This window comes from Mchenga conophoros, linkage group LG2, assembly GCF_057382185.1.
Source record: "Mchenga conophoros isolate Kocher_MC1m ecotype Shallow Benthic linkage group LG2, M_conophoros_male_GT1.1, whole genome shotgun sequence".
NCBI lineage: Eukaryota > Metazoa > Chordata > Actinopteri > Cichliformes > Cichlidae > Mchenga > Mchenga conophoros.
Genome location: NC_140527.1, coordinates 10,125,898 through 10,149,661, shown reverse-complemented (window position 1 = coordinate 10,149,661; position 23,764 = coordinate 10,125,898). Strand labels below are relative to the sequence as shown.

The 23,764-nt window shown below is 41.1% G+C and overlaps 3 protein-coding genes across 5 annotated transcripts; all 3 read left to right on the top strand.

Annotated features, from left to right (window-relative positions):
* Positions 1-559: 559 nt before the first annotated feature.
* On the top strand, positions 560-6,810 carry LOC146581707 (uncharacterized). 3 transcript variants are annotated; one of them, XM_085285958.1, is made up of 5 exons: positions 560-702; positions 1,761-1,848; positions 2,569-2,726; positions 3,155-3,209; positions 4,148-6,810. In XM_085285958.1, exon 5 carries the CDS (start codon positions 4,707-4,709, stop codon positions 5,694-5,696), a length of 990 nt encoding a protein of 329 aa, XP_085142084.1. In that variant the 5' UTR covers positions 560-702; positions 1,761-1,848; positions 2,569-2,726; positions 3,155-3,209; positions 4,148-4,706; the 3' UTR covers positions 5,697-6,810. The 3 variants fall into 3 exon arrangements, with proteins under 3 accessions (XP_085142084.1, XP_085142093.1, XP_085142076.1); XM_085285967.1 differs by having other exon boundaries at positions 3,152-3,209; positions 4,151-6,810; XM_085285950.1 differs by having other exon boundaries at positions 3,152-3,209.
* A 1,088-nt stretch (positions 6,811-7,898) lies between these two features.
* LOC146581706 (TBC1 domain family member 2A-like) lies at positions 7,899-9,616 on the top strand. Its single transcript, XM_085247193.1, has 4 exons — positions 7,899-8,069; positions 8,154-8,339; positions 8,964-9,085; positions 9,415-9,616. Exons 1-4 carry the CDS (start codon positions 7,899-7,901, stop codon positions 9,614-9,616), a joined length of 681 nt encoding a protein of 226 aa, XP_085103319.1.
* A 10,891-nt stretch (positions 9,617-20,507) lies between these two features.
* On the top strand, positions 20,508-22,225 carry LOC146581705 (TBC1 domain family member 2A-like). Its single transcript, XM_085285943.1, has 4 exons — positions 20,508-20,678; positions 20,763-20,948; positions 21,573-21,694; positions 22,024-22,225. The coding sequence occupies exons 1-4, from the start codon at positions 20,508-20,510 to the stop codon at positions 22,223-22,225; spliced, it is 681 nt and encodes a 226-aa protein (XP_085142069.1).
* The last annotated feature ends 1,539 nt before the right edge of the window (positions 22,226-23,764 follow it).

The window sequence follows — 23,764 nt, the reverse complement described above, 5'->3', positions numbered from 1 at the left end:
TGGCGGGGACTCTGCTACAGAACTCCGCCAGTTCGAACCCCCCACGAACTCACTGCCACGGCCCTGCGCGGGGGGCGGGGAAACGCGCTCGCATTTCCTTTTTGCTTTTTCCTGCTTGAGCCAAGTCCTCCGCCCGCTCTTCATCTCTCTCATTACCCCTTATTACCTTACACTCATGCCTTTGCCTTTCACCACTTCAAAACGAAGCCTACTTCAATATTACCTTCATACGCTCTCTTTGCTTTTGGCTTTCCTCATGCTGTGTACTCACCTTTGCTAAGTACATGTGAACAGATCTTGAATAAAAAAAACAAAACAAAACACACTTTTCTTTTCTGTTTTATTGAAAGCACTTTACAGAAAGTGTAATTGTTTGTGATGAAGAAAGAAGTAGGTAGGTTTCCATGTGTAATTAGTGTGTTATTGCAGAAGAAGCTTAATGTGTACTTTGGAAAAACGATGAGAAAAAAAGCTGGCTGAAGAAGAAATGATAAATGTCCTTTTTTTTCAAGCCTTCTCTCAGCTGGCAGTTTCAGTGCCACGGCCCTCGCTTGGGGGGTGGGGAGACGTGCCCCCCAAGGAGACCTGCTAGATTGTTCAGAAGGTTGTTCTCATCCATCCAGATGGAGGATCACTAACAGGAGCGTGGAAGACTCCAGAATCCACTCTGGCTGGAATCCGGTGGATATGCAGTGTGTACAGGTACAGGACCATTTAAACGGACAGCATTTATAGAATGACTATTAAAAGTCAGCGAGTGTCAGTAATGTTAATGTGGTTATGTTAGTAATACACCGAGTGCTAATATAAGAGCTTTAAGATGCATTTGTAGATATTATTACGTGTTTTACCGTCTTTATGGTGCTAGCTTAAAGTTACGGTGTAAACGTTAGCTTATATTGGAGGAAAGCTGTTACTGGTTAAACGATGTTAGCACAGAAATATTAGCTTCTGTCATGACTGATGAAGTTACTAGTTAATAAAGTTTTCAGTAAAGTGATTAATCGCAGCCACAGGTTGACAGCAAATATCTCGATTAGCTTCAGTGCATCTGTAATAAATATGTGCAAGTTTCAGTGCTTCGTTTAAACTGTATGATACTTATACTGACCCAGGGTCAGTGTAAAATACAATCCTAGCTGTGTGAACAAAGCCACTGTAAATTTAATCCTGCATGACAAACCTCAGGATGCAGATTATTATTACTCTTTCCTGCTGGCACACCTGAGAGTCAGCTAGAAGCTTATAGTGACGTGGACATCATGCAAAGACTGCCAGACTCTGTAATACTGCAAATGATCAGTGACTCAGGTTAACACTAAACTTCAAACGGTACCTCTGTGTGCTGAACATCTAGGATTGAGTCAGGCTGCATTGACTGTGGGACTTTAATGTGTTAAAAGCAGGTTGAAGACGGCTCAGAAACATTTGAAGATTAAAATTTAGCATTATGGCTGCTGGTGGTTTGTAATATCTACTCAGCTGTATTTTTGTTACTAATTTATGTTTGTTGTTGTTTAACACAGATTTCAGAAGAGCAAATATGCTTAATAGTTTAACTAGATTTCATTTGTCAGTGTTTGACTGCTGAGTCACCGGAAGAACTCATTTCATTCATTCTCCATATGATGTTAATTTACAGAAATGTTTCACAGGAACTGATTTCTCCCAAAGGTTGAACTAGTGTGTTTCCATAGATTACCTCTGTATGAATGTACTTCTTAAATGAAGGCAAGTGTTTGTCCTTTTTTGTTCCTCAGGTACAGTACGTGATATCAAGGGCAGGTGGTCAACACTGGGGACAAGAAGCAGACATACTTCCAAGAGGGAGCTGCAGTGAGGTCAGAGGTCAGAATCTGAAACAGCTCAGGTTTATATTTTAGAGGTTATAAAAAATCAAAATGTATTTATAAAGAAACCTTTAAATAATAGTCATAATTATGATTATTATAAGAAATATCAAACATTTAAGTGGATTTTCTGTTACACATATTGTGTTAGCCCTGCGATAAACTGGCAGCCTGTCTTTGTCCTGTATCAGCTGGGATAGGCTTCATCCTCCCGCAACCTTGAATTGGATACATTTTATTCCAATTATGTAATCTGATCATTTACAAACTCAAGGTATCTAATCAAAATGTAAGTAATAATTATAAAATGGGAAAGCAGAAATAAGTGTGACATAAATGTAAATGTGTGAGCTGACATAGAGCTACATGCAGTCTGAAAAACCTTTGTTGTCAAGTTTGCAGGTATATCAGCACGAGACATTCTTACATAGAAGAGACATTAAAGTCTCTAACTCAGTGAAGCATTATTGGTCCCGTCTGTTTGGATAAATATAGTAAGTTGATGTATGTCCATTTATTGACACATTTTCTTAAGTGCTTATCCAGTTCAGGATCACAGTGGAGCTGCAGCTGGATATGTTCACTAAATAAACCTTACAAAAGTTAACAATAAACCTGCATCCATGTACGTTGTTGTCCACAGGATGAGAAAATCAAACTGGAACACTGTGGAACATGTTAATAAATGTTTGTGTGTTTATGCCTGTGTCTTTCACAGGAGGCGCTGGAAGGTTTCCCTAATAGTTCCTGGTGAATCAAAGCAGAACCATAAAGGTTGCTGGACTGCATGATGGCCTTACCCCTGAGCAGTCATCCTGTTAAAGGATGAACCAGTTAGAAGCTGTTTTCAAAGTAGCTGAGCAGATTTCATCTCAAGTAAGCGATTAACTGTTTGTTCATCTGTTCCGCCACTTAAAGAGCATTTAAGGACGTCTTTTGAGTGTCCAGTTGAATTAATTCTACTGGCTCTCATGGTCATTTGTTATTATAGTCATATTTTTCATGTTCATCCAGCTATTTAGTAAATTCTATCTATTTAGTAATATCCGTCAGCTATAAAATGTAATATAAATATAAAAATATCTAAATATCTCCTGCCCTTTATGTTTTAATGATGTAAGTCTGTTATCGTGTTACATTAGCATTCCTCACATATCAATGAGATGCTGTACAGTACAATCCTACTGACACAGCAGAGGGATAACGACAGCTATTCAACATCGTTACACGACACATTCGAGCTGCATGACGCAGACAAAGTGACTAAATCATCTTTTTGTGGTTTATTGTCTTCAAACCAGCAGACAAAGCCGATGGCAGAAGATGTCAGAGAAGAACTTCAGGCCGTGGACTGAAAAGGTATTTTTTTCTTGTTATCAAAAGACATTTGGAGTGGCAGCTTCTACAACTGGTTGTGCTAAAGTAAAGCTTACAGTCTAAGAAATCACAGTGTTGATATTCAGCACAAAGAGAAAAGCTCACTTGTTTGAATTTATTTACAATCATAGTTTTATAAATTCTGACTGTAAACAGCTTTTACAGCTTTGATATTGTTTGACACTCGATATCAGGTGATAGGGTTTAATTTAAAGGTTTCTGTGTCCCAATGAGCCATTTACACTGATCAGTGTCAGTTTAACTGTAACACATTCATTATTTAGATTCAACAAAGAAATAACTGAATGTAAAAAATGGCAGCCCTCAGGCAGGTTTATAGAGATACATGCATGCATTATGAAATTTATGTATCCCAGATAATTGTTATTCATCTAGTCATGGCAGACCTACCTCTTCCTCCCAAGTTAACTGCAACCCAAAATAACTAGTGGGGCTATTTACACACTCACAGCCAGTGTGGGGTAAAAAGAGCCACCAAAAAACTGTCAGCCACAGATGTGCTAGAAGAGTTAGAAGCTCTACTTATGGAGAAACTTTCTAAGTCTAACAGGGGACAGGAACTCCTGCCCAAGTAACATGATATAAGCCCACATACAGCCCAGCCATAAAGTGAACCAAGTTAAAGACAGCATGGGACCAAATGCATGTAACCAGCCTGCACCCACCTGACATTTCTTCCTCCTGAATTAAATGAATGAAGGGATGAAAGTTAAATGACTACAAACCTAAAGCCACTAGTTCCCACACTGGAGCTCCCTGACACTGTGTGTTAACTGTATTTAGCTTGTATCAACAGTTGTAACAGGCTAAGCCACCTGAGACACTGCATTGAATTTGTTCCTGTCTTACTGGTTTCAGCTGACTGGTTTCAACTCAGATATTCTGCTTTTTCCTTTCAGTAGATCAAAGCAGCTCGTGCTCCTTCTGCTTCCAATTTAGAAGAAGAAGAAGAAGGCGAAGGCTTCAGCGAAGTGGCGTTCATGGTCTCAGTGAACAGTCACGGTCACACACTGCATGTGGTTTTAAAAGCAACATGTCTGTTCACCACAACAATGGAGATGTGTAATATTAGTGCAGCTATGGTTTGTTCTTGAACATCAGTTCTGTTTTCTACTTTGATCACTCAGACCAAAAAAGTGTTGTTTTCAGATTCTTTCTTTTAAATCTATAAAGCACCTGTTCATTTTTTTTATTACAATTAGTTTCACATAAATGTTAGTGTTTCCTTTTATGATCTTTTAATGCTTACACTACACTGTACATGAAATCAAACCTAATAATGAGGCAGATAACATTCCTGTTACGATCCAGACTAGTGGTCTTACTGGGGCCGGTGAACAGGACTGTAAGCTTGCCATTGTGCCAGTTAAAGTAAAATCAAAGAGAGGTCAAAGAATAGTGGAAACGTATGCCTTTCTGGACCAAGGGAGTTCAGCATCCTTTTGTACAGCGGGTCTTATGGACAAGCTGAATATTGCTGGGAGGAGGACAAAGATTCTCCTGCGCACCATGGGACAGGAGAAAGTGGTGGACAGTTTCATTGTACCTGAACTTGAAGTTGCTGGATTGGACAGTGACATGTACTGTGATATGCCTAACCTCTTCACTCAGCATAAAATGCCTGTAGATATTGGTAACATCCCAAATCAACAGGACCTGGTTGACTGGCCACATTTGAAGCATGTTCATTTGCCAGAAATTAAGGCCAATGTTGAGCTTTTGATTGGCATGAATATGCCCAGAGCTCTAGAACCTTTGGAGGTCATCCGGAGTGTAGGTGATGGACCCTTTGCCATTAGGACTGTGCTCGGCTGGACTGTGAATGGGCCACTTAATCGAGAATGCTGTGGAAGGCCAGGATGTTTGGCAACAGTTACCGCCAACAGAGTTTCTGCTGTCACACTGGACAAGCTATGGAAACAGCAGTTCAAGATGGATTTTCCTGAGAGCAGCAATGATGAACAGATGGGGCTGTCAAAGGAAGACTTGAAGTTCCTGGAATTGGCCAGCAAGATGGTGACTTTGGGGGATTGGCACTACAGCATTGCCCTGCCACTAAAAGACCGAGACATAAGAATGCCTGACAACTGTGCAATTGAGCAACGAGCCTTAGGTTTGAAGAAAAGGTTCATCAGAGATAAAGACTTTCATAAAGACTACACTGCCTTCATGACAGATCTTATATCTAGAGGATATGCAAAGAGAGTCCCAGTCACAGAATTAGAGCGCCAGAAATGGGGAAGGATTAAACGTAACTTTGTTCCTGGAGATGTGGTCCTTATAGTGGATGATTCTGCACCTCGTGGTTCTTTGCTCATTGGGAGAGTCACCGGAGCTGCACCAGATGAAAGGGGGCTTGTGCGTCAGGTCTGGATTAAGACCCCAACCAGCCATGTGTGCAGACCCATCACAAAGATATGCCTTCTTCAGGAGGCCTCTGACCCATGACTATGACATTTTTGACACAGTGTGACATAACTAACTTTGAATTGACTTTAATGTTATGAGATGTACATCAGACTGACTATATTTAGGCTAAGTGCTGGTAACCTCTGGCCTATGACTGACTGACCATGTGCAGACAGAAGAAAAGAAGAGAAGACATGAGAAAATAACTTTGGTGGACTTTTGAGTATGTTATGTTGTCTCACTGGGTGTCTGTGATATGATGAAGTGTGTGTTGTGAGTTATGGTGTTGGATGTGTAATTATTACTGTAAAAATGTAATAATTAGGGGCCGGAATGTTGTGGATAGGCGTAGCTTTGGGTCACGTGGTGTCAGTAATAGTGATTGCTATATCACCTGTTCACGGCCCGAGGGAAATTTTGTGAATGAGTGGGTGATGGGGGAAGTCGACTTTTGCTGACCGCTCAAGCGTCCCAAGGCGTTCCCAGGCCAGCCGAGAGATATAATCTCTCCAGCGTGTCCTGGGTCTGCCCCGGGGCCTGCTCCCGGTGGGACATGCCTGGAACACCTCACCCAGGAGGCGCCCAGGGGGCATCCTTGTCAGATGCCCGAACCACCTCAGCTGGCTCCTTTCGATGTGGAGCAGCAGCTGCTCTACTCTGAGCCCCTCCCGGACGGCCGAACTTCTCACCCTATCTCTAAGGGAGAGGCCAGCCACCCTTCGGAGGAAGCTCATTTCTGCCGCTTGTATACGCGATCTCGTTCTTTCGGTCACTATCCACAGCTCGTGGCCATAGGTGAGGGTAGGGATTGTAACATTGTAAACATAATACAATTTTACATTATGTTACTGTCAGAGTCGGACGGTGCCCCGACCGGTCGACCTGTGTGTGTGTGTTTTTTTGTTCTCCTCTCTCGCTCCGCTTTTTCTCCGCTGCGATTGTTACCTCCGACCCGTAAGTGCTGCCACTCTGAGCTGCCTAATAAGCCTGGACGCGATCGAGACGGAGAGACGGAAGGGGACACTTCACTGATTCTAGGGAGTTTTGTGGACACACGAGGGGAGACGGGGAGAGGAGCACTGAAGGGACTTGCACTGTGGATAACTGTGGATTGATTTTGGCTTCACTGTAAATAAAGACACTGTTCAACTTAAACGAGAAGTCCGCGTCTAGGTTCGCTAACTCACCACCCTTAACAGCTACAATTTAACATCATGTAAAATTGTAACATCATGTTTACAATGTTACAATTTGTAAATTGTAACATTGTAAACATAATGTTACAATTTTATATGATGTTAAACTGTAACATAATGTAAAATTGTAACATTATGTTTACAATGTTACAATTTTACATTATGTTAAATTGTTACATAATGTAAAATTGTAACATTATGTTTACAATGTTACAATTTGTAAATTGTAACATTGTAAACATAATGTTACAATTTTATATGATGTTAAACTGTAACATAATGTAAAATTGTAACATTATGTTTACAATGTTACAATTTGTAAATTGTAACATTGTAAACATAATGTTACAATTTTATATGATGTTAAACTGTAACATAATGTAAAATTGTAACATTATGTTTACAATGTTACAATTTTACATTATGTTAAATTGTAACATAATGCTTAACAGATAATGGTTATCCTCTTTTTATATCATACATCATTGTCTCTGTAGGAGGGTCTGGAGCACTCCCTGCTGAGCCGCTGGGCTCAGTACCTTGCAGGCAGGTCCGACGATGACTTCATCATCTCACCTGAGCTCAAAATTCTGGTGCGTGAAGGCGTCCCTCGGGAGTATCGGCAGAGAGTGTGGCGCTGTTTGGTCCGAGCCAGAACTTTGACAAGCCAAGAGTGCCACACGCAACGCTATCAGCAGGTACAGCTGTAGAGAGAGAGAGTGCTTTATCTGCACCTGAGCACAGGTGGCTCCTCCTTCTTCCTGTTGGGAATGCTGGCGAGCACTCAGTAATCCTGTTCTGTTTCCAGCTGTGTGAGAAGAGTCGGACAGCTCCTAATCCTGCCTCCAGGCAGGTCCAGCTGGACCTTCACCGAACCCTGACGACCAATCAGCATTCTCCTCGCCGTCCAGCCCCGCCCTCCAGCCCTGCCCTCCAGCAGCTCCGCCGCATCCTTCTGGCCTTCTCCGGGCATAACCCTGCCATTGGCTACTGCCAGGTACTCAACAGGTCAGAACAAAAGTATAAATTTTATATCTGAGTTCTTATGTGGACCCGCCTTCCAGGCAGAACCTCACCTTCCATCAATGTCCACAGGTTAGCGGCCCTCGCTCTGCTGGTCCTCCAAAGTGACGAAGACGCCTTCTGGTGTCTGGTGGCAGTGGTGGAAGCCATCATGCCTCAGGACTACTACACCAAGAATCTGGTGGCCTCTCAGGTCAGCAGACACACTCACCTGCTTGCCTGCTGTGATCTGTTTTAGTGATCAGTGAGGCTGATCTCTGTGAGTCTTTGTGCTCAGGCGGACCAGCGCGTGCTGAAGGACTTCATGGCGGAGAAGCTTCCTCGCCTGGCATCTCACTTTGAGGATCACAACATTGACGTCTCTCTGGTCACCTTCAACTGGTTCCTGGTGGTTTTTGTGGAGAGTCTGCCCAGCGACATCCTGATGCCTCTGTGGGACGCCTTCCTGTATGAGGGTACCAAGGTACCATACACCCGAACACACCATGACAGAAATGCAGACAACACTTGAATGCACCACAGTAGTGTCCATGGAAACAAAAATGATTTTGTTTTCACCTTTAGATGTCTTTATTTACATTTTAGGAGTAATAAGACATTGTTTACTAAGCATGGAGAACTGTCATGTGACATGAAATAGGAGTGGGAAAGCAGATCATTCTAGTAACGACCTCACAGTCTACCACAAGCAGCGTAAATCCAGACGATGAGCGGGACAATGGCTTTGGGCTTGTTTCTGCAATGTGACAAATGCAGCACAGCTTTTACATCGTTTGTCTCAGGAAATAAAATCACAGTTCAGACACAGAAATATATACCACACAGGGATAAATGCTGACAACAGCTTCAGCCACGTAGATCCAACCCAAAAGTTTAATTTAAACTTAAAGCTCAACTACCAAGTAAGTTAATATTATCTGGCAACTGAGGAACCAAGTGGCTTATTGGAAATCGATCAGAGCTGTAATGAGTAAAGGGCCCAACTGCACCACAACTGAAAGAGTAATTTTATGACTCACCTCCTCAAAGTTTCCAATTAATTGTGTGGCGTGAGTGTCCTGTTATGAAATGCGTGTCTGTGCTGCAGGTGATCTTCAGATACACTCTGGCTCTGTTCAAATACAAAGAGGACGACATCCTGAAGATTCACGACAGCGTGGAGATCTACCAGTACCTACGCTTCTTCACAAAGACCGTCTCCAATGCCAGGTACGCACTCGCCTCCACCCGCCTTAATCTACGAGCTGTTACACTCTCAGAAGTGTAGCGGATGTAGCTGTTGAATCTTTGAGCTTCAAACCCTTTTTACTGAAATTTTGTGAGAAGTTTAAATTTCCCTGATCACAGTAACAACGATTTAAAGATTTTTAAGTATCTGCAGCTCTCGGATACATGTGGTCCAGTCAGTCCAGTATTTCCTGCTCAAACTGCAGTACCTGAAGTATCAAGCAGCATAAAACAGAAACACTCAAGCTGATCAGTTTCCAGTTCCTCTGTGTTGGTGATCGAGTCCTTTCCACCTGCGTGTGTCCATGCAGGAAGCTGACCAGCATCGCCTTCAACGACATGAACCCACTCCCCAGCCGGCTGCTGAGGAACCGGCGAGTGCTCCACCTGGAGCGCCTGCAGGCGGAGCTGCGTGAGCTGGAGGAGCAGCACAAGGAGTTCATCACAGAGAGCGTCGTACGGAAAGAAAAAGAGCTCGACGTCATGGTGAGCGAGGACGACGAGGACCTCTGATCACACGGGACGCTTCAGCTGCTCACTTCGAGACGACGATGAGTTTTCCATGAGTTCAAGAGAATTTCACTAAACCGGCTGTTAACTGGTTTCCTTCACACCAAACACAGGATTGTGTCAGGTTCACCATCTCTACTAACACTACAAGGAAACAGACGCATACAGATTTAACTGCATCACATCTCTGAAACAAGCTTGCAGTAAACAAATGTGTACTGTGTTCACGTGTGTAATAAGTCAGGCTGCAGAAATGTGCAGATGTATTTCAGTGAATTCATTTGGATTAATATGTGATAGCTTATTTATTTCATTGCATCTTTTGCTTTATACCTAAAAATGCGTGACATTTCTAAATGTAGTCACATCCCTATGAAACATGGTTGATTATCAGCTGTAGTCACAGCTGGTGATAAAGTAATTAAATGTCCAGCTATTCAAAAATAGGGCATTCTGCACAATGAGTACTTTTTGGTACTTGAAGTATATTTTGATGCTGATGCTTCAGGGCATTGTGCTGCATTGTCGAAGCTCTCTGGGCTTCCGGTTAGAACGACCTCACAATGTTTTATTTTGATCTGGTGTAAAGTGCATTGTGCGGAAATGACAGCATGATAGTCACATGATAAAACTGACTTTTCTTTTTTTTTTTTAATTTTACTGGGTGTGCATCTTGTTCAAATGTCTTTTTCAGCATTTGTACATAAATATTCTGTATATAAATATTTGATTTTCATTTATTTTACAGAGTCCTTTATTTTGTTTCACAAATATGACATTCATGTCAAATGACATCTGCAGACTTTATAATGACCAGCAGGGGGCAGTGTATTGCAGTCTATGAGAACATTTACTGAGACCTGTTTCATGCACTAGTTTCATGTCTCATTGAATCCAACATGATGTTGATTTTGTAAATTAAGGTCACATGTTCATCACATCTAATTTCAAAACACTGATCAATTTTTTAAAAAAATGAATTCCATACCAATTGCAGGAATAAAATAGGAATAAATAACAAACGAGAAATACATACAAAACAAGAGAAAGGCACACATGAGAGAACAGGTCACATGACAGCACAGCATTATCTACCCACAATTTGAACTAAATAACAGATAGCACAGGCAATGAAAACAAACGGAAATCAGAATAAATTTAAAAACTTTTATTGATGTTAACTTGAAGTGCTGAATTAGCCCTGTTGTCAGTTCAAATCACTTCAATCTATAGCGCACTTTAAGGTCTTTAGACCTTAAAAAGTAATACACTGCAAGGTAAGCTTGCAGCATCTTACTTTAAGGTCAACTGTGAAACTTTGTGGAAAGCCTGAGACAAGTTGATGAGTCAGTGAAGCGCACTTCCTTCTGATGACGGCTATACTGAGGTGAGTTTTTAAGCATATCCTGAACTTTATTCATTATTAGACTTCTGACACCTGGCAAATAAACTCTCACGCGATATGAGAACATAACAGCAAAAAGCCAGTAGCTGGTACATGAATGGATAAAAATTGGATCCCTCTTAGATTGAATTGGTTGCCCTCTTATATTACGTTGTTTTGAACCTAACCGCATCCACTGAATTAATGCAGTTTTCAGGACAGTAAAAACAGAGAACTCTGATATACACAATTTCTGATTGCTGATAGTGTTTCTTAATGCAAAATGGGCTTCCATTTAAAATGCAATTGCTTTATGTTCGATCTTTAGCGAAGAAGGGTCATTTTTGATTCTGTGGACAAGGGATGCAAATGGAATGTGAAGGCAACAGGTAGTAGGGTGAATTAGGGTTTCGTGTGGTCTTCAGTGCATGAATTTTATTGCCACTTTATTTCAACTTTTTATTAATGTACTCAAAAGAAAAACAAGAACCACAAAGGAGATTCTTGTGATTCTTGTTTGTGCTATCTGTTTGTGAAAGAAAGCACATTTTACCACATCATACTGTGTTTGCTGCCATTTATTTTACTCGTCCTGCCTGAGTGTCTGGGCTGCGTTTGTCTGTGCACCTTTATTCTGGCCTTCTGCTGATGGGTTTCACATGCTGGGCTTTCCCTCTTGGTCCACACCCAGCAGCCTGCTGCTGACCACACACAGCCTACAAACTGATCCATCCATGCATCCATCCATGCATGCACGGCCTGGTTATTGTTGAGTTATCACCTCCAGCTCCTTGCTCATAACCAGGTAGATACTGGGCTGGGCCTGATCTCTGAGCTCAATAACAATGACAAAAATGCCAAACACTTTACTCTTCATGGTAAAAAATGTTTATAATACAGTAAAAACTGGATGTAGCCAAAATCAGTGTTTTATATACAGTGTAAGTGAACAACATTGCTACACTGCTGGTGTTTGATTGATAGAGGCTTTCTTTATAAGAACTATGATATCATTTCTTTTGCTGATTAACAGTTTTTATATAATTTTTATATCATATATAGCTTTCAAGAAGCCAAAGATCACTGGACGAAAAGACTACAGACCTGTGGCTCTGACATCTGGTCAGGAAGTCTTTTGAGCGCCTGGTTCTCTCCTATCTTAAGACCCTCACGGCCCCCCTCCTGGACCCCCTGCAGTTTGCATACAGAGCCAACAGGTCTGTAGACGATGCCATCAACATGGCCCTACACTTTGTCCTGCAGAATCTATGCTAGGATCCTGTTTGTGGACTTCAGCTCTACCTTCAACACCATCCTTTCAGACCTTCTTCAAGGATTGCTTTCCCAGATGAATGTGCCTGATCCCATCTGCCGGTGGATCACTGACTTCCTGACGGACAGGAAGCAACCAGTGAGGCTGGGGAAGAATGTCTTGGACTCCCGGACCATCAGCACGAGCTCCCCTCAGGGCTGTGTTCTTTCTTCTATGCCCTTCTCCCTGTACACCAACTGCCGCACCTCCAACCACCAGTCTGTCAAATTAATTAAGCTTGCAGATGACACCACCATTATTGGACTCCTCTCAGACGGGGATAAGTCTGCCTACAGGATGGAGGCTGAACATCTGGTGTCCTGATGCAGCCGCAACAACCAGGTGCTGAATAAGTGTTATTTTCATTTACCACTGGCCCAAGTACATTTTTATTGGCTTGTGAACAAAGCTGTAGTTTTTGTATTTTTAAATATTAACGCAATTTAATTGAGACATTATTTATATTATTTCACTTTCAATGTGAAAAATGCTGTAAAAACGTTGAAACTAATGGTCACCCCTGTTCGCTGCAATGTAAAATAGTACAACTGCTGTCAGCCTTCATTAAGTTGCATCATTTAAACATTTGCATATTTTTATTCAACTTCTGCAGGATGCTTTGATGAAAGACTCCCTTTTCCCAAGTAGAGGCTTTACTAGAGGTCACAGGAACAGCGCTGCTGTTTTGGATGTGGAAAAATGTTGTCTTTCACTCTACCTGAGCTCAGTGTCCCAGTAAGGGCTCCGCCTCATTGTAGCTGACGCTGAAATGTTTGTGTGGGTTGCCATGACAACACCAGAAGTGCATCTGAGATCGTGTCCAAATTCATGGGCTGCATCCTCCTGAGGACTCGGTGTTCTGACAAAACGTCTTACTTTGGCAAAGCGTCCTACCGTAAGTAGTTCATGCGTTCTCGGCGGCTCTAGTGACCCTCGAACTCTCGGCTAGCTATCGAGGTGGTGGATAACATACGTCTCCCCCACAAGAGCACGAATCTACAACTTTTCTACTACTGTTTTTACAAGGCGTACACGGTAAAAACATTATGCTGTTATTTGTTAAGCACTTGTGCACCTTGTGAAAAGAAATAAGTGGCTGAGATGGATGTCATATGTGCTATTGATATTATTTTACTCGTTTCTAGTTTTCACGGTGCTCCATGATTGTGAGAGGAATAAAAAAGAATTGTGGACATCAGTACGAAGCATGGATTCTTTTGACCAGAGTAGATACACTGGTCCCTTGAATATACTAATCTTTTTGAGGTGGGTGACTGTTCCTGTGTATTTACAGAAACAATGGTTGTGATAACCTCAGCTGTTTCAGAGGGTGACTGTTCGTTGCTTTGCGCACTTTTAAATCTGTATACAATGGTTTGTTCCCTTTTTGTGTTCTGAGGTTTAAACAAAGATGTACTAGATGTATTATACCGGTCCCTCGAATCTACAAATCTTTTAGATGTGGATGACTGTTCATTTTCATCTGTGTTTACAGAAACACTGGGTGTTGGAACCTCAGTAGTTTCTTTTTGGCTGACAGACTCTGGAGCTGTACAAGAGGAATAAAGAGCTGCAATGCTTTTGTGAACCTGACCTGGGAAGGGAGAGAAATATATTTTTGTTTTGTTTTTGTTTGTCTTCTTGTTTTATTTGATTCCTTGTGGGATTTGGATCCAACAAGTAAAGTATGCATATTATGCACACACACAAACACACATGCAGCTATTACCATTTCTTGTATTCTTGAATAAAGACATTGATCTGACACATTTAAAATGCAGCCAATTGTTTTTATTGTTATATTATTAAGAAAAAAGAAAAGGTGGGGGTGGGGGGATGTAAAGAAGAGCTTAAAGGAAAGGGCTAGAGGAGAGAAATCCCCAACAATTAGCAGGGCATTTTTTTACTTGGACAAATTGTTAATAAAGTTTCCATATCTGTAACAATGATGACAGTATAATTGTTTATAAACAATTATATTGACAATTATATGTGTCCAGTATGTTGGCTCATTTTCTTTTACTTTTTGCATTTGAAAGTAAAAGTTGGGCTGATTTTGACACCATTACAAGAAGTGTTGTTAATGATTCTTTTTGAATTAAAATCAGGTTACCACAAATTGTTTTTTAATTTAATTTCATTTGAAATGTTTGTCAGTGGGTAAACAATTCGTAATGCAAAGTCAGAAACATCGAGTTATTCTTGTACTGCATGCTTGCAATAAATAAGTTGTCCTAACAGTCAGTCAAAGGAGCTTGGAAAGAAAAGCGTCTGGACTTCTTTGAGTTGAAGTGACTGATATATATATTTTTTATCTGTTTGTTTTGTTGGTTTTTGTTTTTTGCCCTTTATCACCATTCCTCTTCCCTGCTGTTTTTCTTTCCCTCTTTCTTTCTCCCCTTTCTTTCCCTCAGTCATGTCTGTCCTATGTGTAGCAAGTGAAAATAAAATAAACAATAAAAACAAAGGTGAATCAAATAGACCAATACAGCAAGGCCGGGATGGTCCATTTGGTAAAGTAAATCCGTTAGTTATATTTAACATAATGTTAAATGGCAACATTCTGTTTACAATGTTACCATTTCACATTATGTTAAATGGTAACATTCTGTTTACAATGTTACCATTTCACATTATGTTAAATGGTAACATTCTGTTTACAATGTTACCATTTTACATTATGTTAAATGGTAACATTCTGTTTACAATGTTACCATTTCACATTGTGTTAAATGGTAACATTCTGTTTACAATGTTACCATTTTACATTGTGTTAAATGGTAACATTCTGTTTACAATGTTACCATTTTACATTATGTTAAATGGTAACATTCTGTTTACAATGTTACCATTTTACATTATGTTAAATGGTAACATTCTGTTTACAATGTTACCATTTTACATTGTGTTAAATGGTAACATTCTGTTTACAATGTTACCATTTTACATTGTGTTAAATGGTAACATTCTGTTTACAATGTTACCATTTTACATTATGTTAAATGGTAACATTCTGTTTACAATGTTACCATTTTACATTATGTTAAATGGTAACATTCTGTTTACAATGTTACCATTTTACATTGTGTTAAATTGTAACATTATGTTTACGATGTTACCATTTTACATTATGTTAAATTGTCAGTAGGCCTGGTACCGGAACCGGTACTGGACCCCCTTTTACTTTCAGCCATCAGAAGAGGGTACACTGTGGTCATAACAATACTCAGACTGTAGCATTTAAAGGTCCCAAAGTGTACCAGGAAAATATCCCCCGCATGATTACACCAGCAGCCTGAATTGTGAATGTGAGGGAGGATGGATCCATGCTTTCATGTTGTTCTAGTGTAAGGGTTGCTATGACATGCAAACATGGCATGAAATTCTTGGTCACTGTAATTATGATGACATTCAGAAATTACAGGGGGTTGTTGATGGTATGGCAATCAAAGGAAAAACAGACAAATCTGTATTGCATTGTGAAGTGTGCACACAGGGAAAGTTTGTTCAAACTAGAAACAGGGACCCTGATGCACGAGCCAAAACCGCCTTAGAGCTGGTACACACAGATCTAGCTGGTCCAGTAGACTCAGAGTCCAGAGATGGATATAGATTTGCACTATCATTCACTGATGACTATTCCAGTGCAGTGTTTGTGTATTTTCTGAAAAATAAGAGTGACACAGCAAAAGCAACACAGAAGTTTTTGGCTGATACAGCCCCGTATGGGCAAGTTAAATGTATCAGGTCTGACAATGGAACAGAGTTTATGGGAAATGAGTATCAGGCACTCCTTAGCAAAAATGGAATCAGGCATGAGACCTCAGCACCATACTCACCACACCAAAATGGTACTGCAGAACGCAATTGGCGTACTCTTTTTGATATGGCCAGGTGTATGTTAATAGAGAAACAGTTACCTAAAGAGTTGTGGACTTACGCAGTGCAAACAGCAGCTGTAGTGAGGAATAGATGTTTTAACAGACGCACAGAACAGACACCATATTTAATGCTGACAGGAAGAAGGCCAAACCTTTCCAGGATGCAGACATTTGGGTCAGTGTGTTATGCCTACAGGCAGAACAAGAGAAAACTAGACTCAAGGTGTGAGAAAGGAATTTTTGTTGGATATGACAAGAACAGTCCAGCTTATATGGTCTACTACCCGGGCAGTGGGAAAGTACAGAAGCATAGACTGGTGAAGTTTGAGACTAAAACAAGAGTAGAGAGACAAACACAGACTGACAAGGTGCCAGATGATGAGGGTGACTTTGAGACACCAAACAGGTTCACCAAGACCAGAGAACAGACTGATGTGAGTACAGAACACACAGATACTCAGGAACAGATCCCAGTAAGCATGTCTGAGATGAGCAGCCAGTCACAGGAGAATGAACTCGACTGCGAGGCTGCAAGGTATCCTTCCAGAGTGAGAAAGAGGCCTGGGTATTTAAGTGAATATGTTACTGATAAGGAGGATTGTGATCAAGTACTTACAAACATGGATTATTGTTACAGAGCAATGTGTAACATTCCCCAAACATTCAAGGAAGCAATAACTTCATCTAACTCAGAGAAATGGGTCAGTGCAATGGATGAAGAGATGCAATCACTAAGAGAAAATGACACATTTACCTTAACCACTTTGCCTGAGGGTAAGAAGACAGTGGGGGGTAGATGGGTGTACGCAGTCAAAAACAATGTTGATGGATCTGAGAAGTACAAGGCACGTTATGTTGCTAAAGGATATAGTCAGAGGATAGGTGTGGATTATGAAGAAACATTTTCCCCTACTGCTAACCTGACTAGTATCAGAGTGTTGATGCAAAAGGCAGCACAAGAAAACATGCTTTTACACCAGATGGATGTTAAAGCTGCCTATCTTCATGCACCAATAGATTGTGAGGTATTCATGGAACAACCTGAGGGTTATGAGGTAAAATCCGACACAAATGAAAAACTGGTGTGCAAGTTGAAAAAGTCGCTATATGGGCTAAAACAATCAGGCCGGAATTGGAACAAGTTGTTGCATGAATATCTGAGTGAGAACAACTTTGTGCAAAACCCCGCTGACCATTGTGTTTACACAAAAATGACAGAAAATAAGAAGGTGATTCTGATTGTATGGGTAGATGACCTGATCATTGCTGCTAGTGATGAAAGTGAACTAACTGTTGTGAAGAAAATGCTTGCAGCAAAATTCAAAATGAAGGATTTGGGTAAACTGAGACATTTCATTGGTATAGATTTTGACCAGAGTGATAACTGTGTAAAAATGTCACAAAAACAATATGTGGAAAAAATACTTGAAAGATTCAACATGCAGGATTGTAAAGAAAGACAGACACCTTGTGAGCAAAAACTGAACTATGCTGATGATGCAGAAAAGATGAGTGATGTCAAAAGGTACAGAGAGGCAGTTGGTAGTCTGATCTATTTGGCTACATGCACAAGACCGGACTTGAGTTTTATAGTCAGTAAACTTTCACAGTACTTTACTGAGCCAACTGAAGACAAATGGACTACAGTAAAACATGTACTGAGTAGGGCTGGGCCATATTATACCGTTCACGGTAATACCGGTATAATGTTAGGCAACAATAGGAAAATGAAATATCGCGATAGAATATGAGTAAAACGCGCATGCGCAGTGCCTTTGTTTTCATACGCACATGGCCGATTGTTGAGTGAAACAGATGAACCAGAATTGGTTTGTAAAAATGGTGCAACTTCAGTGATGTGGAACTGGTTTGGTGTTTGTCCGTCAGATACACGACAAAGCACATTTTTTTGCAGAACATGCAAGCGGCCGTCGTTATTGTCGTATTTGTCGGACTAAGATGCTCTTAAATCTGGGAGTAATCTGGGTCCTAAACTCCTTATGCTTCAGTTCAAACGAACACTGCAGCATCACTGAGCGTTAAAAACTGTCTAAATTCTTTCATCTTTAATAAAACGATCAGCATTGCTGCTTTACCAGGTGTAACTATGAAGTTTAACTTCCAGGCATCCATTAAAACAAAATTTATTACATTTAACAGAGTTAGAAGTTAGCGGGGAAGCTAGCGGAAGTTAGCTCGCTAGTTACCTAAGCATGATATTGCATGTTCTGACTGAGAGATTTCTGAAAAAAATCAAACGTACAGCTCTGCTATCACTTCCAACATAAATGAAGACAGGAAACTAAACAGCAGTGACGTTTGTAGGGTTACTGAAGTTGGGCTAGCTGGTATATAATGATGTGCTACGTAATCGCTAGCGACACAGCTATGTTAGCATAACATAAACAGGGAAGCTGGAGGACGAACACTAACACTTTTCCACTTATAAAAGTTAACGTTAAGGTTCCTCATGGTTAGAGACAAATGCAATCGCATGGCAGGATGCTGTAAACGGACCAAACTTCAGTCAGGAGAACAACTGAGATAATCCATCCACAATACGAGGTTAGTCATTAATATACTGCAACAACATGGGAATAGAGCAGCTGCCAGAGAATTCAACATTAATGAATCAATGGTACAGAAGTGGAGGAAGCAAGAAGAATGAGTTTAATAAAGTTTGATTTATCTGACTGCTTTGTTTCGCTTGATGTGCGTTATAATCCCGTGCACCTTATGGTCCGAAAAATACGTATTGCATACTGCAGTTTAATTTTGCAAAGCACCTCTTTTTAACTTCAGTGGATATTATATATGGTTATGCTCAGGATATGTCAGCCCATTTCTACTGGAAATGCCTTTTGGTTAAACTTTCAGCAAGGAATTTGTATTTGCACTGTTACATTTTTATAAAGCTTTAATGTACATAAAAACCAGCTTCTTATTTAAGTGAAAATAAATGGAAGGTTTTCTTTTTGCGCTAGTAATGTTGTGGAGTTGTATTTTGTCTCGCATCAATTATATCGTCAGTTATATCGTTATCGCAAATTTTCAAATATATATCGTGATAAATATTTTTGGCCATATCGCCCTGCTCTAGTACTGAGGTATCTGAAAGGGACAACCGAGAAAGAACTGTGTTACAGGAAATGTGACAACAAAGAACTGAGGTTGTGGGCATACAGCGATGCTGATTGGGCAGCTGATGTAACAGACAGACGGAGTACAACTGGTTATTGCATAAGCTTGTCTGTAGATGGTCCTTTAATCTCATGGAAAACCAAAAGACAACCTACTGTTGCATTATCTACCTGTGAAGCGGAGTACATGGCTTTAGCTGCGACCCTACAAGAAGTTTTGTACCTAATGCAACTGTTACAAGGTATTGATGGACAAAAATATGCACCGCCAAAAGTTCATGAAGATAATCAGGGTGCAATTGCGTTGGCGAAGAATCCTGTGACGAGACAGAGATGTAAACATGTTGACATAAAGTACAACTTTGTGAGATCAACTGTGAGTGCAGGAAAAATAACTCTGGATTATTGTTCAACAGAAGAGATGGTTGCAGATGTAATGACAAAGCCTGCAACAAAAGTTAAGCTGTTCAAGTTTGAGAAGTTTATGTTTGGGCATTAACATGGTATACGAACATGTATACAGTACTGAGGAAGAAACCTTTTGTTTGTTGTTTTTTTTGTTTACTTAAGAGCATCATAATATGAGAGCAAGTGGGGGTGTTGAAATAAGAAGAGAAAATGCTCTCAATTATGGAGACAGTCAAATGGTTTATTTATGTTTGATGTGTGCTTTACATTTGTGTGGCTGTTAATAAAGTTAGCGCGCTCTAGGGGGCGTATGCGTTCATCAAAAAATGGCCGAAGGCTGATGTGTGATTATTCCTCCCAAAATGTCGTTGATGAAGTTAGCTATGCACGTTAGATTTTACTGCGCATTTTCATACCTCTGCCAACAGAGTGCTTTATCCGCACCTGAGCACAGGTGGCTCCTCCTCCTTCCTGTTGGGAATGCTGGCGAGCACTCAGTAATCCTGTTCTGTTTCCAGCTGTGTGAGAAGAGTCGGACAGCTCCTAATCCTGCCTCCAGGCAGGTCCAGCTGGACCTTCACCGAACCCTGACGACCAATCAGCACTTCTCCTCGCCGTCCAGCCCCGCCCTCCAGCCCCACCCTTCAGCCCTGCCCTCCAGCAGCTCCGCCGCATCCTTCTGGCCTTCTCCGGGCATAACCCTGCCATTGGCTACTGCCAGGTACTCAACAGGTCAGAACAAAAGTATAAATTTTATATCTGAGTTCTTATGTGGACCCGCCTTCCAGGCAGAACCTCACCTTCCATCAATGTCCACAGGTTAGCGGCCCTCGCTCTGCTGGTCCTCCAAAGTGACGAAGACGCCTTCTGGTGTCTGGTGGCAGTGGTGGAAGCCATCATGCCTCAGGACTACTACACCAAGAATCTGGTGGCCTCTCAGGTCAGCAGACACACTCACCTGCTTGCCTGCTGTGATCTGTTTTAGTGATCAGTGAGGCTGATCTCTGTGAGTCTTTGTGCTCAGGCGGACCAGCGCGTGCTGAAGGACTTCATGGCGGAGAAGCTTCCTCGCCTGGCATCTCACTTTGAGGATCACAACATTGACGTCTCTCTGGTCACCTTCAACTGGTTCCTGGTGGTTTTTGTGGAGAGTCTGCCCAGCGACATCCTGATGCCTCTGTGGGACGCCTTCCTGTATGAGGGTACCAAGGTACCATACACCCGAACACACCATGACAGAAATGCAGACAACACTTGAATGCACCACAGTAGTGTCCATGGAAACAAAAATGATTTTGTTTTCACCTTTAGATGTCTTTATTTACATTTTAGGAGTAATAAGACATTGTTTACTAAGCATGGGGAACTGTCATGTGACATGAAATAGGAGTGGGAAAGCAGATCATTCTAGTAACGACCTCACAGTCTACCACAAGCAGCGTAAATCCAGACGATGAGCGGGACAATGGCTTTGGGCTTGTTTCTGCAATGTGACAAATGCAGCACAGCTTTTACATCGTTTGTCTCAGGAAATAAAATCACAGTTCAGACACAGAAATATATACCACACAGGGATAAATGCTGACAACAGCTTCAGCCACGTAGATCCAACCCAAAAGTTTAATTTAAACTTAAAGCTCAACTACCAAGTAAGTTAATATTATCTGGCAACTGAGGAACCAAGTGGCTTATTGGAAATCGATCAGAGCTGTAATGAGTAAAGGGCCCAACTGCACCACAACTGAAAGAGTAATTTTATGACTCACCTCCTCAAAGTTTCCAATTAATTGTGTGGCGTGAGTGTCCTGTTATGAAATGCGTGTCTGTGCTGCAGGTGATCTTCAGATACACTCTGGCTCTGTTCAAATACAAAGAGGACGACATCCTGAAGATTCACGACAGCGTGGAGATCTACCAGTACCTACGCTTCTTCACAAAGACCGTCTCCAATGCCAGGTACGCACTCGCCTCCACCCGCCTTAATCTACGAGCTGTTACACTCTCAGAAGTGTAGCGGATGTAGCTGTTGAATCTTTGAGCTTCAAACCCTTTTTACTGAAATTTTGTGAGAAGTTTAAATTTCCCTGATCACAGTAACAACGATTTAAAGATTTTTAAGTATCTGCAGCTCTCGGATACATGTGGTCCAGTCAGTCCAGTATTTCCTGCTCAAACTGCAGTACCTGAAGTATCAAGCAGCATAAAACAGAAACACTCAAGCTGATCAGTTTCCAGTTCCTCTGTGTTGGTGATCGAGTCCTTTCCACCTGCGTGTGTCCATGCAGGAAGCTGACCAGCATCGCCTTCAACGACATGAACCCATTCCCCAGCCGGCTGCTGAGGAACCGGCGAGTGCTCCACCTGGAGCGCCTGCAGGCGGAGCTGCGTGAGCTGGAGGAGCAGCACAAGGAGTTCATCACCGAGAGCGTCGTACAGAAAGACAAAGAGCTCGACGTCATGGTGAGCGAGGACGACGAGGACCTCTGATCACACGGGACGCTTCAGCTGCTCACTTCGAGACGACGATGAGTTTTCCATGAGTTCAAGAGAATTTTACTAAACCGGCTGTTAACTGGTTTCCTTCACACTAAACACAGGATTGTGTCAGGTTCACCATCTCTACTAACACTACAAGGAAACAGACGCATACAGATTTAACTGCATCACATCTCTGAAACAAGCTTGCAGTAAACAAATGTGTACTGTGTTCACGTGTGTAATAAGTCAGGCTGCAGAAATGTGCAGATGTATTTCAGTGAATTCATTTGGATTAATATGTGATAGCTTATTTATTTCATTGCATCTTTTGCTTTATACCTAAAAATGCGTGACATTTCTAAATGTAGTCACATCCCTATGAAACATGGTTGATTATCAGCTGTAGTCACAGCTGGTGATAAAGTAATTAAATGTCCAGCTATTCAAAAATAGGGCATTCTGCACAATGAGTACTTTTTGGTACTTGAAGTATATTTTGATGCTGATGCTTCAGGGCATTGTGCTGCATTGTCGAAGCTCTCTGGGCTTCCGGTTAGAACGACCTCACAGTGTTTTATTTTGATCTGGTGTAAAGTGCATTGTGCAGAAATGGCAGCATGATAGTCACATGATAAAACTGACTTTTCTTTTGTTTTTAAATTTTACTGGGTGTGCATCTTGTTCAAATGTCTTTTTCAGCATTTGTACATAAATATTCTGTATATAAATATTTGATTTTCATTTATTTTACAGAGTCCTTTATTTTGTTTCACAAATATGACATTCATGTCAAATGACATCTGCAGACTTTATAATGACCAGCAGGGGGCAGTGTATTGCAGTCTATCAGAACATTTACTGAGACCTGTTTCATGCACTAGTTTCATGTCTCATTGAATCCAACATGATGTTGATTTTGTAAATTAAGGTCACATGTTCATCACATCTAATTTCAAAACACTGATCAATTTTTTTAAAAAATGAATTCCATACCAATTGCAGGAATAAAATAGGAATAAATAACAAACGAGAAATACATACAAAACAAGAGAAAGGCACACATGAGAGAACAGGTCACATGACAGCACAGCATTATCTACCCACAATTTGAACTAAATAACAGATAGCACAGGCAATGAAAACAAACGGAAATCAGAATAAATTTAAAAACTTTTATTGATGTTAACTTGAAGTGCTGAATTAGCCCTGTTGTCAGTTCAAATCACTTCAATCTATAGCGCACTTTAAGGTCTTTAGACCTTGAAAAGGAATACACTGCAAGGTAAGCTTGCAGCATCTTACTTTAAGGTCAACTGTGAAACTTTGTGGAAAGCCTGAGACAAGTTGATGAGTCAGTGAAGCGCACTTCCTTCTGATGACGGCTATACTGAGGTGAGTTTTTAAGCATATCCTGAACTTTATTCATTATTAGACTTCTGACACCTGGCAAATAAACTCTCACGCGATATGAGAACATAACAGCAAAAAGCCAGTAGCTGGTACATGAATGGATAAAAATTGGATCCCTCTTAGATTGAATTGGTTGCC

Bases quoted from the DNA above. Each gene is read 5' to 3' on its own strand.
- LOC146581707 (XM_085285958.1), top strand. From the start codon at position 4,707: ATGGACAAGCTGAATATTGCTGGGAGGAGGACAAAGATTCTCCTGCGC.
- LOC146581705 (XM_085285943.1), top strand. From the start codon at position 20,508: ATGTGGACCCGCCTTCCAGGCAGAACCTCACCTTCCATCAATGTCCAC. The intron at 20,949-21,572 runs GTACCATACACC...TCTGTGCTGCAG, and splicing joins TCCTGTATGAGGGTACCAAG to GTGATCTTCAGATACACTCT. The intron at 21,695-22,023 runs GTACGCACTCGC...GTGTCCATGCAG, and splicing joins AAGACCGTCTCCAATGCCAG to GAAGCTGACCAGCATCGCCT.
- LOC146581706 (XM_085247193.1), top strand. From the start codon at position 7,899: ATGTGGACCCGCCTTCCAGGCAGAACCTCACCTTCCATCAATGTCCAC. The intron at 8,070-8,153 runs GTCAGCAGACAC...CTTTGTGCTCAG, and splicing joins AGAATCTGGTGGCCTCTCAG to GCGGACCAGCGCGTGCTGAA. The intron at 8,340-8,963 runs GTACCATACACC...TCTGTGCTGCAG, and splicing joins TCCTGTATGAGGGTACCAAG to GTGATCTTCAGATACACTCT.